The sequence below is a fragment of the Stenella coeruleoalba genome (genome assembly GCF_951394435.1).
Source record: "Stenella coeruleoalba genome assembly, chromosome: 15".
NCBI lineage: Eukaryota > Metazoa > Chordata > Mammalia > Artiodactyla > Delphinidae > Stenella > Stenella coeruleoalba.
In genome coordinates this window covers 46,500,580-46,518,963 of record NC_137161.1, presented here as the reverse complement: position 1 = coordinate 46,518,963, position 18,384 = coordinate 46,500,580, and the positions used below count along the sequence as shown (strand labels likewise).

General features: G+C 43.5%; 1 protein-coding gene across 1 annotated transcript in view; it reads left to right on the top strand.

Moving 5' to 3' along the window:
* Positions 1-18,384, top strand: part of CFAP61 (cilia and flagella associated protein 61) — a 260,039-nt gene that overhangs the window by 35,159 nt on the left and 206,496 nt on the right. Inside the window, exon 8 of the mRNA XM_079945951.1 lies at positions 6,836-6,995. Within this exon, the coding sequence (XP_079802077.1) occupies positions 6,836-6,995 (160 nt within the window). The remainder of the gene's footprint in view (positions 1-6,835; positions 6,996-18,384) is intronic.

The window sequence follows — 18,384 nt, the reverse complement described above, 5'->3', positions numbered from 1 at the left end:
CTCTTTAAATAAACTCTCTGCCCCCTTCTCCCTCTCTTCTCATTTTGGAACTCTGGTGATTCACAAATTGGTCCTTTGGATGGTATCCTATAAATCATAGGATACCATCCTATGACCCTTTTCATTCTTTTTACTATGTTCTCCTCTGACTTGATACGTTTAAAGTTCCCGTATTCAGTCTCATTGATTCTTTCTTCTGATTGATCAAGTCTGCTGTTGATGCTCTCTGTTGCATTTTCATGTCATTTGTTGATTCTTCAGCTCCAGAATTTCTGGTTGGTTCTTTTTATGGTTTCGCTCTCTTTGTTCAACTTCTCATTTTGTTTGTGTGTTGTTTTCCTGATTTTGTTGAATTGTCTTTGTTTTCTTGTAGCTCACTGAGTCTCCTTAACACAGCTATTTTGAATTCTTTATCTGGTAAATTGGAGATTTACCATTTACTCTTGTCTTTGGGTTCAGTTACCAGAAGATTATTGTGACCCTTTGGTGGTGTCATACTTCCTTGATTTTTCATGGTCATTGAGTTTTGCATTGCTGTCTTCACATTTGAATCGCAGTCACCTCCTCTGGTCTTCGGAGGAGAAATAACTTCTCTCAGCTCTGCTGGAGACTCTGAGGCTTCCTCAGACCATCTATGGGTATGCCTGCTCCATGCTTCTTGCTCTCTCTTGTGGCAGAATTCTTAAGCTTCTGTGTCTTCTCTGGACCCTGCAAAGCACCAGGTCGAGTGCTTCTGTATTCCCAAAGGTGGCACTACAGCTCAAATTTGTGGTCTCTTCCTGACCCACAGATTGGGCTGACTTTCTCCATATGCTCCTTAGCCATCTGCCAAAGTCTGCTCATGGCACCATTAGGAGTACACACAGGGAGCTGCCACAAGGTGGGCTGGTGTGTGCGTAAGGCACGTGGAGCACTGGGGGTGCTCGTGGGCAGGCTGGCAGGATCCATGGGTGAAATATTCCCAGTAGCTCGTGGGTGGGCTTCTTGATAGAATCCATGATGCCTGGTCATGTCCTCTGGGGGTCCTACCTGCTGCTGTCCCAGACTGCTTCCATCCCCCAGTCGTGAGCTCCCAATTTAGTACTCTGGATCTGGCAAGAGAGAAATGAGCCCCTCTGGCAGCATCCTGCATAGCTAGGGAAGCCAGGTGCTCACTTACACAGTCTCCCTCTTACCTACCACGGGATAAATTAGGGGGATAATTCTTGGCCCTAAGCTGTGCTGCCTTGGAGGATGGGTGTTGTGGGGAAAGGCAGACTGTTTGTCTTACCCACTCCAGGGCATCCAAACTGGTATTTTTTTGCTCCAATGGAGCTGAAACTTCTCCTCGGGAAACCTGAACTTCATCAAAGGCTCTCTCATCCATGAGTGATTGTCTAAGTCACTGTTCTCAGGGGCTCTTGGACTGAGGCTGAGAGAGGCTAGAGCCAGTTCAGCAGCCTCTGCAGGGTCCACAGCTGTGACCGAGGTCTGTCTGCCTATTTCCTGATGCAAAGGTGGGCAAGACTCCTCCCAGGCCCCTTGGTGGGTGGCGCTGGATCCCATGGCTCCTTCAAAGGCACTTTTGTTCTTGGATGGATGTCGAATATTTGCTGTTGAGCAGGGGACAAAAATAAGGGATGTCTTTTACCACCATGATGCTGACCTCACTCTGGAGAAGGCTTTTAATTCTTTGGTTTCAAGGTGCGAGTTTGAACCCAAATCTCTTGAGTTAGTTCTTGTGAAGAGCAGCTGCAGTGACCTCTTCCCTCAGTTCCTTCCCTCTCTTGTCGTGTGTTACAAACTTTCAGCGTGTGTAAATATCAGAGGAAAGTTGTAGGCTGAAAATTGCAGTCCCAACCCCGCAGGGATCCTTTGGTGTCTCCAAAGACACAGACGGAGTCCAGCCTGATCTCTGAGAGGCCGTGCTGCCTCAGACATCAGAGATTGCATGTCCCATGGAGATGTGACCACGGGCCTCAACCTTAAATGGAAGGGCAGGAACAGGACCTGTCAACAGTGAGCAAACCAGCCTAGAATCTGGGAGTGAAACTCTGGTCTTCACCAAGCCCTTAAGACACCCACAGGTGTCTTAAGCCTTTTTGGGTTCAAGATCAGTGCAGTCACCACCCTACCACTTACCTGCCAGGACCCTCCTCCCAACGACCTGGGCTTCCTCAGACCTGCCTTTTGGCAGCAGTGTGCTGGAGCTCGCTCACCTTGGCTCACGAGAGCCAGTTGCTAAATCTTTAGGAACTGGCAAGCTGCTTGTTAAACACGGCCATTGTCAAAAATTAAGTTATATCAACTAACAGTGTAGTAAATTATACTAAAAACAAAATTAATAAATCCTCAAAATTCATTACTTTTTAATTGTTTTACTCTTATTTGTCCTCTTGGGGTCATTTATATCTGTGGTCTCTGCAGAGTGGAAATACTGTAACTACAGCTACTGTGCATCTTCTCCCAATTCTCTACTCAGTGACATCACACCAAGAGCTTACAATGGGCTGCAACGGGAATATTTACACCACAGAAATTGGCAAGTGTTACAATTAAGCTTTCCCCTACAATGCTGATTAGGCATTAACCAGCACACTATACTTTTAGGTGACCAGAGATAACGGGACATAGTACACCAAGCCTGTCCCTTCCCAAACCCGTCCATGGCAGTCACAGGCCATGGATGTGGATGCCCTGAGAGCCATGTCTGCACCGTTGGGGGGCCCTCAACTAAAGGTTTTTAACTGCGAGCACTTTCTTTGACTTAATCGCAACTTTGGAGGAGTTCTGAGTCATCACTTTGCTGCAAGTTGCTTTTCATAACTTTATCCTGGCTGACCTTGACATCTGGTGTTTACTCCAAACTGCGATTTCAGGGCAGGGCGGTTGGAGGCCAAGGGCAGCTCCTAGAGACAGATGGGCAGAGCGTCTGCCTTGGCAGCATCTGTGGCGTGGGCAGTAGCGGTCCGAGGAGGCACTGGGGCAGAGCCTGCCAGCGCAGCCATGCCTTTGACATCAGGCAGGAAGGATCAGAGCTGGAAGTGGTCATGATGAGGGCACAGAAGGGGCGGGTGACGTAGGGCTTTTTAGATGGAAGCATGAACGATGCAGTGCATACGGGCCTGTAAATGGTCCTGCTTGTGAAGGTGTGGCCACTGCACACGTGGTTTATAGCGATCTGAGCCTTATGCATCATCATATGGATCCTCAGGGAAAACCAAGGACAACAACAAGCTCCCAGTTTGCTCTCCAATGTGAGATAATTAAAGGCACCTTTGTGGTGGAAAGTATTGGTTACCTGGAAGACAGACAGCAGCCAGCAATCAGTGCCTTTTCACTGTACAAGAAAAAAAAGTCCATCAAATCAATTTATTTTTCCAGAAAACACACACACACACACACACACACACAAAGATGCATTTGAATACTCCTACAAATTCATATTTAAGAACAGTGTTTCTCAAATCGGAACAGTCATCCCAAAGAAACCCAAAGGAAAAAGCAGACACTTCCACAATACGTCCTCGCTCTGTTGAGTCGATCATTCTTAACTTTTGTGAATTGTCACAGTCCCGAGATGAAAGATGGGAATATAACAGGTTGCAGAATTGGAGAACGTGAAATCTTTGTTCCTAATGGTGAAACGTGTTTTTCTCATTTTCATCAGAATGTGTGATCCATGCCATTTGAATCAAATTCCAAACATGACGAGCCATTAGTATAATAGCTCATTACTAACAGCGGTCTTATAAATAATGCATTCTTATCATGCACATGCAGCTCGCCATGAAGCCAGCCAAAGGTATTTCAGGCCATGGAAGTTGCAGCGCGCCAGCGTGGCTCTAGATGAGAAGGACATCTCCATGTGAACCAAAGATGGATGCCAATTTTCCCTGCCGAGAGGGAGGCTGGCCGGCTCTCTCTGCACATATGGTAGAGGGATCGGTTAATCAGCGTCTGCTGAGTCTTGGGCCTAAAATTACAGAGAAGCCAGACAACTGTGGCTACACAGCCTTTGTTCACACGCGCAAACAAGACAAACGATCACTTGTTATTTGGGAAAAAAATTAAAACGTGTATTTTGGACTTTTATTAAAGTGTCGATGGCTTTATAAAACAGCTGTGTAAATCCAGCCTTTTACAGCTAGTATTTTGGGGAGCGTGTAAAGAAAAGAATATGCATGGAAAAAATCAATTTTTTAAAAATTCTTTTTGTATTCCAGTATTTGGGAGAAAGTACAGGGAGTCTTTACTTTTCAAACACATCTTTGAGAACAAGTGGTTTTAAACCAGAAGAGAACATTTGAGAACAAACAGTTAAATACCTCATTTTTTCCTCTGTTGTTTAAAGGAGTGTTGTAGCTTCTTTCTCTACTTTAGGAAGTTCAAGTATTAACCATTTTCTCTGACTGGGCATTTATGGAATGATGCTGCCTTCTTAGGAACAGGGAATGCTGGTGATTGTTGAGTTTGTTTTTTTTTTTAAATTTATTATTTATTTTTGGCTGTGTTGGGTCTTCATTGCTGCACGTGGGCTTTCTCTAGTTGTGATGAGCGGGGGCTACTCTTTGTTGTGTTGCACGGGCTTCTCATTGCGGTGGCTTCTCTTGTTGCAGAGCACAGGCTCTAGGTGCGCAGGCTTCAGTAGTTGTGGAGCACAGGCTCAGTAGTTGTTGCTCGTGGGCTCTAGAGCGCAGGCTCAGTAGTTGTGGCACATGGGCTTAGTTGCTTTGCGGCATGTGGGATCTTCCCAGACCAGCGATTGAACCCATATCCCCTGCATTGGCAGGCGAATTTTTAACCACTGCACCACTAGGGAAGTCCTGTTGCGTTCTGCTTCTTGGATGGGATGGCTGTCTCGAGAAATAAAGTGTGAATTCTGGTGGGATCGCACCTGCCCAGTAAATGCTGTTTTCTTATAAGAGCTGTCAGAGTCAAATCAGTCACCAGAATTTGCTTAAAACCCACATAATGATCAAATGAATTATTTATGTGAAATTTATTTATTTTCCTTTTTTTCCAGTTTTATTAAGATATAATTGACACATAACATTGTGTAAGTTTAAGGTGTCCAACCTAACATTTTGATTTATGTACATATCGCAAAATAATTACCACCAAATAAGATTAGTTAACGTAAGAACTCTGCATTCTCTCTCGCCTCTTTTAAAATTCTAAATGCTTTCCTTGCAGAGAAGAATGAAATACAGAATTACCGATGGAACATAATAAAGAATTTCAATCACAGTCATCTCTCAATGTGGTATTAAAATTTGATAGAATTAAAATTCATTGTTAATTTATAATATTTCAGTACCAGTAATAGGCTCAGCTCAGCTAGTTACTCACAGAAAGATAAGTTGTTTCCTCTACTCGCAATACTTATGGCCCCAAATGTGTTGCATTTTCCCATACCAGCCAACTCTCCAGCTTCCTAGACACCAGCTGGGTGTCCTGCAGTTTGATTCACTTCTGACACAGCCCAGACTTAGCACAGGCCCTACAGTTTAAGGACTCAGGCGCACAAGACTGTCCCCTGCCCCTGTCAGATGCCAGTTACAAGACCCAGGTTGTCACCTGTACTTTGAACTGACCGACTATAAATCAGGGTTTCCCATGACCCCCTCCTCGGGTGTGACAATCTGCTGGAAAGGGCTCCCAGAACTTAGGAGAACACTTTACTTGCCATCGTCGATTCGTTGTAAAGGATACAGTTCAGGAACAGCCCAAATGGAAGAAGTGCGTGGGGGGAGGTGGGGAGGAGGGGGCGGGGAGCTTCCATGCCCTCTCTGGGCTCGCCGCTGCCCAGCACCTCAGTGTGTTCACCAGCCCGTAAGATCCTGAACCCCATCGTTTAGGGGTTTCTCTGGTGGTTCCATTAACGACTGATTAAATCATTGGCCACTGGTGGTTGAACTCAATCTCCAGCCCCCTTCCCCTTCCCAGAGGTCGAGGGGACGGGGCTGAAAGTTCCAACCTTCTAATCACAAGGTTGATTCCTCTGGTAACTAGCTCCCATGCTCCGAAAGTCACCTCTTTAGTGTAAACTCAGGTGTGATTGAAAGGGACTTAATTATGAAAAACAAAAGATGCTCCTCTCAGGAAATTACAGGTGTTTTAGGAGCTTTGTGACAGGAGTGAGGGATGAAGACTGAATATTATGTCACACTGTCACCCTCATCTTCCCACTTATGTATTCCTCATCAAAGGCCTAAAATGATGAGGGCCATTGCAAGAGGTTCAGAATCAGGTAGGGTGCTGGGAGGTGATGCAGTTGTAGGTCAGACACATCTGGTGAACAGGTGCAATGAGTTTATTTCACTCAAAGCTTCCCACCAAACCTCCTTCCTCACATCTCCTCCCCGTGAGACCATCCAATCAAAAAAATAAATGAGTTTAAGAAGATCGAATCATTCTTACCTGATGAGGAGCGAAAGACCATGAACTTTCTCTGAACCGAGGATCAACCAGATGGCCACTGGGACAATGGCCAGTCTTCCTGAGAACCGCATTGTGGAGGGGAGGAGAGTGGATGGGAGGGCTGGGCTTGCAGTGGGGCAATAAAGGGATATGGGGCAGGCAGGGGCGTTGTCTGGGCAAAGTTCCAAAGAGTTTTCCCTAAAGAACATCCTGGTGGCCTCCCTAAGTTATATACCCACCTCTGGGAGTGCCCACAGTGGTCGTCCACGGCATCGTTTTTCGAGCCTGTCCTATATGCCGTGCATTGCTCTGGACACTAGGGCTGCTCCCTCCCTCAGACATCTCCGGGTGCCCATGGGCTGGGGCTCCTGGGAGTTTCGTGATGAGCATTCACCTGAGGTCGGACAGTCATGAGATGTTTTGGACGTTTCAGGTGGAAGGTGTAGCCGTCGGGTTCATGAGCGTGTGCTCGAGAGTGAACATGCAGCTCCTGCATGAGTGCTTTGACTTGGGGCCCTTCCACGGACTCTGCACCCCGCATCCCGATGACGTCCTGGAGCCACCCCAAGAGCTAAGCGTTCAAGGAAGTTCAGGTACAGTGGCCATCAAAGGAGCGTGTCAGGAATTCGAGCTTTACATACTGTGCTGTGCTCCTGGCTAAGTGCTGGAACTAGGTGGCACCTACTGTAGCTCTGTCTCCAGTCCCCTCTGAGGAGTAGTTCCTGGTCCATCTCATCCTTGTGCATGTATCTGTGAGCACAGGGAGTCAAGGGTGCACTGCGGCCTTGCCACTGAAGGTTTCCTGAATTCAGAACATCTACCTTCAGGATGTTCATTGTTAGAGGTAAGCTGTGGGGAAATAACTGATAGCATTTCAGCATTTTACTCAGACACACACGTACAACACAAAACCTGAATATGATGAGTGAATTTTTCAAGTCAAGAACTCGAGAAATTATATTAAGTTTTTTCTTTTCTAAATTTTAAAAAAATTGAAATATATAGCTGATTTACAATGTTGTGTTAGTTTCAGGTGTACAGCAAAGTGATTCAGTTATACATATACATATATATTCAGTTATACATATGTGTATATATATACATATATTTTCTTTTTCATATATGCCTTTAAGTTTTAATCCCAGCAGTTAGAGCTTCTGTGTTTATGTCTTCAACAAATTATTGTGTAATACAGGTCTATTGCAAGTAGTCAATACTTGCACTGATTCTAAAATAATGTCTGTATTAGGGTTTTCACCAAGTGAAACTAGGTCATCTCAAATTTTGGTATTTTAATGAGGTCTTCCTGCATCCATGAGTATCTTTGAGGTTAAGTGTTTTGGTTCTTAAATCAGGCAGATGCAAGGAGAGCATGTAAATTCAGTTCTCCAAATGTGGGTTTCCTCATTTGTAAAATAGGAATAGTAGTAATACCTCCCACGTGGGGTCTCGCCGAGATCACTCACGTCCAGGGCTTTATTCAGTGTCTCGGGCAAAGTTAGCACTCAGTCAGCATGGACCATCATCTTGAGCGGTCATTATTATCACTTTGTGATTGGCCTTTCACCTAGTTGAGTCTTCCCAGGTTAAAATCGGGGCATTTTGAATTGCTCTGCTTTCTTGTGTCTGAGAGATTCTACCAAGATTGTTCAAAAAACAGGAAGAGGAGCGTGTTGGGGACACGATTGACAAGCAGGAGACTTGTTGATCTAAACAACCGCAGGTGTGGGTTTGGCAGATCTTATCCTCTGGACGGGAAACCAAGTGCAGGGAGCTCGTCTGAATGTTCACAGTCGTTACAAAGAGCTTGCAGAGCTGAAGCTGGAGAGGTGATTCCCTTTTGTACTGATGACGGTGCTCTTCCCGAAAGAGAGCTTTTGAGGTCTTTATTGTCTAATGGTGAAGGCTGGCTAGCTCTTGCTTCTCAGCAGAGACACAGGAGAGTTCTGAAGGACTTTTCAGCATGAGACAGTCCTGAACAAAAAGTTATCACTGTCACTTTCGAATGTATCAACACAATATAAATTCTTCTTGAAGGCACCATTAAATAAGTTTTATGGCTCAGTTTTCTCATGTCTAAAATGGAGATAAAAATAGTATCGAACCCAAAGAGTTGTTGGGAAGATTAAACGTTAGAATCTACATGATGTCCTTAGGTCTGTGTGCCAAACACAGAGTAAGTGTTGAAAAAATTGAAGTCGTTTTTCCTCCCCCCGTGACTGTTGTCATTATTAAAAATAAATTGAAAAGATATAGTCCTTTCCAGTATGTTTCTGAGTGCCTCTGAGGTTACATAGAATGACTGGGAAGTTCCCATCTTAGAAACTTTATGGGCAGGAACAAAATTCAAAATTTAGGCTGAACCCTGGACTTCAAAACACACATAATCTATCTAGTACCTCTGTCTAGCAAAAAGCCCCAGAGATATGGAAGCTGAAAGAAGTCTTACTTCTCTCTACCACCTTTAATATTTTTACTTAAAATTAGTTGATCTAGAACAGGATGGTAAGTAAAGGAGATAGGAAAACTTCTCTTGTTATTTTGTGTGCCTTGTTTATTTCTGAAAATCCAGCTTTATTTTCACTGATGCAAAGGTGATTACGAAGTTGTCACTAGGGAGCACTATTGTAGACTTCCGAATAACTCAGGAATGGATTCACAAATCGTCAGCAGCTCATTATATCTAAGAAAAGAGTCATCAGCACATTTTGCTGCGATCTTCCCATCAACAGCAGCAAAGAATGAGACTCCAGAGAAAATCTGAAATGTCCTATGATCTGTCCATTTTCTTTTTCTGATGAAAGTCTCAAGTTAAAGGAAATATAATTTCTCTAAAATATGAACTAAAATGCTTGTTTCATTGGGCACACACTATTATGCCCTATGCCTTCAATTTTATTTATGCTTTTTACTTTTCAAAGGATTTCTGTATATATCATCTCATTTTATCCTCATAACTTGATGTAGGAGAGCTAGGAAAGGTGACACCTGCCCACACTCCCAAAAGGTGTTACAGCTCAACAGGGGCTGACCCAGAACCCAACTGAGGCTTCAGCTTGGCAAGGTGACTTCTTATCTAGGGTGGCTGTGATTGAAAACTCCAATGGTGGGCCTGCTACACAAATACATGATCAATTTTTTCACTTCAATGAGTTATTTAATGAGTTATCACTTTTAGGAGTTCTAGGTGACGTCTATATGTATGCGCGTGCACGTGAGTGCTTTGAAAACTTCCAACTTCTGGAATCTCCACCTCTGTGTCTGTGGGATTTGCCAGAACCATGTGAGGCCACTCTGCCCTGCTCCAGAGGCAGGCCTGAAGTGCCAGGACATTGACACCCCAGGAGCAACCTCTGCTTCCCTATTTCTTGTCCCTGTACTCCTACTGCTACTCTCTCCACCAACTCCCAAGTAAACAGTTGTGCTTGAATCCTTGACTCAGACTGTGCCTCTGAGAGAACACACCCCAAGACACTGCTGGTCTAGTCTTTTCCCACCAGCTGTGAAAACATTTATTTACACACAACTGACAGGAGTCGGGGTATAAATACCCCAGCTCCCTCACCCCTAGGGTAGGATAGCTCTGAGACACGAGTTTTTTGCTGTTTCTCAACGTTCCTCCAGGATCACCTCCAGCTGGTGATCCGTGTGATGACATGTGTTTTGTTAGCTGCCTTCCTTTCCCATTCTCTCTTCCTCACCACCCTACTGTGCTTCCTGGAGTCACTTCCCAAATAAACTCTTGTTCTCAAATCCTGAACTCAAGGTCTGCTCTTTTCCCACCAGCCGTGAGACTTGCTATTTCACATGAACCTCCACCCTTCCAAGCAGAATAACAATGTCACGGCTCGACATTCCTGAGCTCACACAGTGGTCCCCCTTCTTTAGCTACTGCATACATTGTGATTGGCTTGCTATCTCATCATTTCAGCCGTATCAGAAGTTTCCATTGGATCTAAAAAGTGTAACCATACACATTCATTTTGCATTTTACTTGAATAATTTTTAAGTGATCCCATTTTTTTAGTCACCTATTCGCCATATACAAACTATTACACACACTTGTAAATTTGGGTTTTTATCTACTAAACCTTGGGACTAAACTGGAACCAATGTGAACAAAGTCAAAGTGATCTCGGGTGGCCTCGGCCTGCAGCGGCTTGAAGCAGGATTTTGATTCCCTGACCGGGAATCAAGGTTGGGCCACAGCAGTGAGAGCGCTGAATGCTAGCCACTAGACCAATATCCAGTGACAAGACCCTGCCCCTTTGGCTTTGCAGAAATGAATTCCCACAAAGATGGAAAGTAGTAAAAAAAAAAAGTGTTTATTAGGAGGAAAGAGAGTACGTGTGAATAGACACACGGGCAGACTGAGAGAGAGGGTGGTAGTTTAAGTCACTTACGTGGGGCATTTCTTCTGGGTTTCCTTTGGCCAATCATCTTGCTTTGCCTGGTTCTGAGTCCATATTTGGTTTATCTCAGGGTCCTCCCATGTGTGCATGCGCATCTCTTAGTCAAGATGGATTCTAGTGGGGAGGCCTATGGGTAGGTTGATATCACTCCCCTTTTGACTTCCAAGGAGGCTTTCTGCACATGTATAGTCCGGAAGTTCTCCTTGACCTTGAGAATGAGAAATATGTGGTCCCTATCTCTTATCTGGGCGGGGCTCAGCCTCTCCTGTTAGCCTCCTGCTATTATCTCTATCTTGGAGTATCTGTCCACAGGGGACAAACTCCAGCTGCTCAGCCTGGGACCCATCTATCTCCTGACTCATAAGGATGCAGATTTTGTCCCAGTATAAGGAAAATCTAGTAAAAGTTTATTTTTTATTAAGCAGAGTACCTAGTTTAGAAGTAGCAAGTTCCCCAAATATTGGAAGAATTCATAAAGAGTCATAGCTGCTCAGGAAAGGGCTTTCTGCTTGTGTGGGAGATTGTGCGAAATGAAATCCAAGATCCCGCAAATGGCAAGAGTCTGAAAGCTTAGTGAACACGCAGTGGCGACCGTATGCTGGTAGTTTATGCATATTTTCCTTCAGCGACAATACAGTGGCTCAAGACAATAGTTGGGTCCACCACTGGCCCTGCCCAGTGAGGGCACATCAGGCTGTCTTCTGTTGACTGCATCATCACAATAAAGACTTTGGAACCAGAGTGAGCTGGCCATTTTCTTGATGATGCAGAAGGCAAAATAGGGCACAGCCTGCATTTCCACAGCTGTATTGGCATCGACACATTTACCAGTTAAAATGAAAAAACTGAAAGCAAGTGAAAGACAAAACTTTTGTTTGTCACACGGCTGGTGTGACCTGGGGAGTGGGAGTCTCGGTTTTGAAAGAGCCCTGAAAGGTGCATCTCAGTACGTACATGGGGCCCACCACACAGAGTCTCTGTGACCTCGACGTGCCCTTGGCAGGGAGAAATACAATTTCATACAACAGAATCATGGGTGTCCCGAAGAACATCCAGGGCAGCTCCTTATAACCAACCCACCCAGGAAAAGTGCTGCTTACTCCACATTTATTTTATTTTATTATTTTTTAATTTTTTTAAGTTTATTTATTCTTGGCTGCTTGGGTCTTTGTTGCTGCACGTGGGCTTTCTCTAGTTGTGACAAGCCGGGGCTACTCTTTGTTGTGGTGCGAGGGCTTCTCATTGTGGTGGCTTCTCTTGTTGCAGAGTGCAGGCTCTAGGCGCACGGGCTCAGTAGTGGTGGCTCGTGGGCTCTAGAGCGCAGGCTCAGTAGTTGTGGTGCACGGGCTTTGTTGCTCTGTGGCATGTGGGATCTTCCCGGACCAGGGCTCGAACCTGTGTCCCCTGCATTGGCAGGCAGATTCTTAACCACTGCGCCACCAGGCAAGTCCCTTACTCTACAGTTAAAAGGCCCTTTGAAATATAATTTTCATAACATTTCCATCCAAAAACGTAGCAATGTTGCCTTTTAAATGAAAGAAAATCACTCTTGCTTTCAGGAAATGTTTCTTTGTGTCTTGTTTAAATTTCTTTCATGGAACTTACACTTGCTTCTTACCTCAGGGTCTCTCCTCCACAGGGCGAGGAAATGTCTGGAACAAAGATGGCAGGGCTAAGAAACACGGCTAAACCGAGTCTGATTTATTGAATAGTGATAGCCCAGGTCTTCTAGCCTCTCTTCCTAAGGTTAGATTTTATATGCCTGGGTGGCTTTCTGTTTTAGTTTATTCTTCTTTTAACTTAGATTCCAAATGTGGATGAAACACTCATCTACAGAGCATAGCAGTATTTCTGCCAAGAGGTTTGCATTCTGTATCTCAGACCATGTATTTACCACCTGGTACGTTCCGTAGTTATTGAACTAGTGACCCACTAGGACTCTGTATACGTTTGCTCGGGCTGTTTTAGCAGAGTACCACAGACCAGGGGGCTTAAACAACATAAATTCACGTTCTCACAGTTCTGGAAATATAGAAATCTGAGATCAAGGTGTCAGCAGGGTTGGTTTCTTCTGAGGTCTCTCTCCATGGCTTGGAGATTCTTTTCCTTGCGTCTTCACGTGGTTTTCCCTTTTGTTCCTGTCTGTGTCCTAATCTCCTCTTCTTATAAGGACACCGGTCACATTGGCTTAAGGGCCCAGCCATCTGACCTCATATTACTTTATCTCTTTAAAGGCCCTTTCTCCACATTTAGTCACATTCTGAGGTATCAGGGGGTGGGGGTTAAACACGAGTTTTGTGGGGACACGATTCAATGTGCAGCACCTAGAATCCTGTGTCAGCGGTTTTCTGGAGCCCTGTGGTCAAGGCTGTATGGTAATAATGCCGATCGTGGCAACAAGGTCCCTTCTACTTGCTTGCTTCTACCCATGCTCATGAAAGCCTGATACACTGACTCATGTTTGCCACAATTTAAAATGCATCTTTTTTAACCACCAAATGTCTTTTTAGTATATGAAGGTAACAAAATTGCGTCCTTCTAAAACTTGAGCCACTCTTGCCAACTTTGGTTTTCTAGAAGTAACTGTGTGAGTTCTAACGCTTTGTTAAAGATGTTGACAAAACAAATAAATAATTCCAGACTTATGCCCAGGCTGACATGATTATCTCCAAGGTTGGCGGTGTTGACAAAAAATTAATCAGTCAATCTAAGAAAAAAATGGGAAATTTTATTGGAGCCAAACTGAGGATTATAACCCAGGAACAACCTCTCAGAAATCTCTGAGAACTGTTTTACCCCTTAGAGGTCAAAGCACAATTACACAGGTTTTTGAGACAGAGGGGCTGTACGTTAAATGATGTAGAGAGTTTGCACAGTCCAGGTCTTTAAGTACAAAGTGGTGGGTCACTGTGATCCCTTACAAGGTCAAGAAGGAATGTTACCTTTTAAGGAGTTGTCTTGTGGGTGCGGGGAGAATGTCGCTCTTTGTGGTTGAGCAGGTACTTCCGCCAATGGGGAGGTCTGGTCCATGCATAATGTCGATACACAGCAGAGGGGAGAGAGGAGAACAAGGGGCAGAGAAAAATGTTTATGTTTAAATTTTCCATGACTTGCCTTAGAATACGAATTTTTACTTCATCAACAGTATAAACTCTTGCATGGGTTCCCTGGGTGGAACCCTTGGGCTGGTAACATACCAGGAAGGAGGCCATCCAGACTTGAAATCAGTCTTGTCAGGGTCATTGCCCCGGAAGCCTTTTGATTATTTAATAAAACCTAGTGCTGATTTTCCACCTTCATTCAGATACTGGTTTCTAAGCCCTTTTGAATGCCTTTAAAAACAGCAGCAACAAATGAGGGTACCCTCTGAAGACTCCGTTATCAGGCAGAGCACAGGATGACTGGGAGCCGCGTTCCTACTCTCCTCAGCACTGGGAGCCACTGGTTAAGTGATGATTCTGCTGCGCTCGTCACCAAGCAGATTCGTTTCTCAGTGGCCGAAATACAAATGCATTTGTATATAGGACCTGGAGGTCTTTGAAAGAAAAGTGGCGTTATTTATATTCGTTATGATCATTATGTACTGGGATTATTTTCTCAGTAGGCCATGTGTCTTTTGCCCATATTTATGAAGCAGGGGAGAAGGCATTTAATGAATTTCAAGAGTGTATTTGACTGTAAAACACACCTCTCTTAGTACATTCACATGTAAATAGCCCTTTTATTTGTTCTCTCTGGTGACCTTTCTTCTTTTGGGGGTAGATCGCGCTTTGTTGTTGTTTTATATTTCCAAATGGGAGACTGAATGATAATAATGAAAGATTATGCAAAAAATCCATGTTTAAAATAATGTTGATATGGCACTTGTGTTGCAGGATAATTATAGTAATTTGGCTCTTACACTATATGGAGTCAGGAGTTAGTTGCTAGAAAATACGGTGGTAGGGGTGATTCAGAGGGTTTTCATCCCAACAGGCTGTTTGATCCTGCTGACTTTTCTCTTGAAAATCAATTGCTTGTGATGAATACTCTGAATTCCCCCTTGATTAAATTGGCTGTCGGCGGGCTGTACCCATTGCACTTGGGGCACTGTGAGTTCTGTGTCTGTTTACACAGGGGTTTTGACGACTCTTAAAATATCACGGAGCAAGTTTAATCCAAGCAAGCGAAGCAACTGAAGAGGCAATTGCTAAAAATCAGTCTTTGCACGTGGCAACAAAGGAAAACGTATTAATTCTAAGCCCAACATGAAGCCGGTTAATTTCATTACGGGATTGCAAACCTTTTCTCCACTGCATAGCACTCTGGCTTTGGGTGTTTTCAGACTTCCAGGAGCACGTGGGCTCACTCAGTGGAAGACCAGGGACAGTCACCTTGGACGCTGGTTCCAACTTCAGGTTCATGTTTCACGATGTTCCATTTCCCTCAAGGTTACTCACACATTCAGATTTTCTTTCTTTTGAATCAACTTTAGGAAATTAGATATTTCTAGAAAAGCATCATTTAGTATACGAAGGTTAAAAAATGATTAGTGTACAGTGGTGGATCTACATATGTATGTATCTCCAGTGTGTATATGTATATATACATATACAAACACATATGTATATAACAGTATATATATATATATATATATATATATATATATATATACACTGTTAAAATGATTAAAGAAGACAATTTAGGTGATATAAACAAACTTTATTTAACACTTCATGAAGTAGACAGTCTCTTTTCAGAGAACTGCAAAATGGGCGAGAAAGCAGGAAGCTTTTATAGGATAAAGAATAAAGAACAAGGAAGAGAAAATACCTGATTGGCTGGGGTCTTGCAGTCACCCTTGTTTGGGGTGAGAAGGTCCAGGGTTGGGTCGGCGGTTGGGGATTGACTGAAGGATCGACTGCATTTCTGGTCATGTTGCATTTTACCGGGACACGAAAGTGACCCAAGTTTTGGTTTGCTGACCTGGCACGCCCTCATCCCCACCCTGGGCAGGAGTGGCTCCATCTTGGGCCTAGAAAGTTATTTCAGCTTTCTATATATTATGTCTCCAACTCTGTTTGGAAAAAGACTTGTCTTTTTTTATTGAGTGCTGATTTCAAGCTACATAAAATATTTTAGAGAAAAGAGAAACATAAGTAAATCACAAAACTAACTATACAAAAAATTATTCATAATAAGTGTGGGAAAATATTCAGCTTCCATAAAACTAAAATCCACGTTAAAACCCAAGACCTTTTTCTCCCCACTCTTGCCTACTAAGTTTTAAACATGTGTTGTAATTAAGATGCTCGGTTCTAGGCAAGAAGCTTGGCAACTAGTCCTCGGCTTCTGACAGCTGTGAAGGTTGTATTTCTGGAATACTGTCCAGAAATGGCTACCAGAATCCATTAAGTGCTCATATTCTTTGACCTCAACTATAGCAAGTCTGAGGAAATAATCCTGAATCTGTAAAAAGATACACGTTCAAGACTTTTCCCTAAGCTTAATCATAATACTAAAAATGAACGAACAGAAAATATCCAAATAAACAGACAAATTAAAAAAACCCAAATCTCCCTTAAGAGAGGGATGGCTAAACTTGTGAGTATTCACTGTACGGCTGTGCAGTAGCCTTTAAAAAGTTTACAGACAGTGAAGGGAAATGGGTACGATATAATCTTACGTGAAAAAAATAAACGTGACATGAATTGAAGTGTGGGTAAAACTGTCTAAGAAAATGACAACATGGACCTAGTCACAGAAGTGACACTAAGGCAATGCTTTTCTTTCGTTTCTGTTTTTTAAAATATGAAAACAATCTTAACTTTAGAGAAAAGTTGTGGGTACTTTTTTTCCTTCCTGAACCATTTGCAAGTGAGTTGCTGACATGATGCTGACTCACCTGTGACTACCTCAGTGAGTGTAGTAGTCACTACTTCAGTGAGCCTCAAACATCCATCAAAGTCAAGCAATTAACTTGAATGTGTTACTACCATCTAATCCACAATCCCAGACCTCATTCAGGTTTCTCCATTTGTTCCAATAATGCCCTTGCTAGCAAAAATGTCCAGTCCAGAACGACAAGCTGCATTTAGTTGTCGTATTACCTTTCATTTTGGAGCAGTTCCTGTCTTCCCTTAACTTTCACGACCTAAACACTTTTGAAGATTATCGGCCCCTAATTTTGTAGAATGTGCTTCTGTTTGTGTTTGTCTGATGTTTCCCATGATGGGATTCATGTTGCGCACATTTGGCAGGACTATGGTGGGAGAGATGGGTTCTCATTGCATCCTCTCTGGTGTTACACATTTTCAGCCTGTTCCACTGCTGATGTGTGTCACTTGGATCACTTGATTAAAGTGACTCTTGTAGGTAAAAAATGAAAATTATTTTTGCTTACCCCAGCCTGTGCAGAGATCTATAATAACTCCTTTATTCCTGACCTCTCTGTTTGGCTCTATCTTGATTCTCACTCGGAATCAGCAACTTCAATTTGCTGGTCCTATTTTAACCCCATCTGGGAGATTCAGCTTGGCTTCCCACCACAGGTGCTGTTGCTGTCTCCCCGGATTAATGACACGCTTGGTTTCTCAGAGAGTCAGCACATCTGTGCCTGATCCAGCTTCAGCCTCATAATCGCTGCTACATGGTTCATGTCAAGGAAATGGTTCCAGACTCTCCTTGCAACCAAAATAGACTTCACACAGGCAGGCTCTGCTGCAGCCTCTAACTGGGATGCTTGCAAACTGCATGGACCCAGCTTCCAAGGGCCCAGGCTGGAGCTCTGCCTACAATTTTTTCTCTGCTGTAGCTGGTTATAGCTCTTTCTTCTCCCTAAGGCTGTCTTTGCTTTTTAACCTTTCTTTCTTGCTTTTTTCTTTTTTTAAAGTTTCTTTTGCTTGATTGGCTTTTTCAAAGAGCTTGCTTTTCAATTTATCTATCAAGTTTGTGGGTTTATTTCTTTTTGAATTTATTAATATCTGCTTTTAATCCTATGACCTCCTTTCCCTTAATTTGGCCTTGTTTTGTTCTTCCTATTCTAGCTGCTTGATTAATTTATTTTCATTTCTCTCTGTTTGATATAAAAGCATTTGTTGGAAAGAAAAACTTTTCCTCTATCAACTCAGGTCCAAGTGGTCAGGCACCTGCAAATTAACTGACAGTAAACAGATTAACAGGAGAAAAGTTAATTACACATGCAGGAGTACTCTGTAGTGGCGAGTAACTCACTGAATAGCCAGGAGTAAAGGTGTATGTACCAACTTAATCAAAGGGGTGGGGGAGGGTTAGTTAGGGCTTCAATGGGAAAATATGGAAGGTTCTATAGGGCTTTTAATGCTAATGGGATTGTGCCATTAAACCATTGAACTTGCTGCCATGGGCAGAATCATACTGGAAATGTGGACTATATAGTTGAGGTCAATGAAGGGATCATTGATGGTGACCATATCCATTTTGCCAGAGTTAAAAGGAGCTCTGGTGACCAGGTACCCAATATGGCCAAATCTGTTTTCTCTCAGCTTTACCACTGTGACTCAGGAACATGCTGGCACTGCAGAAGAAAACGCAGTATTGACTGGGGAGGAGC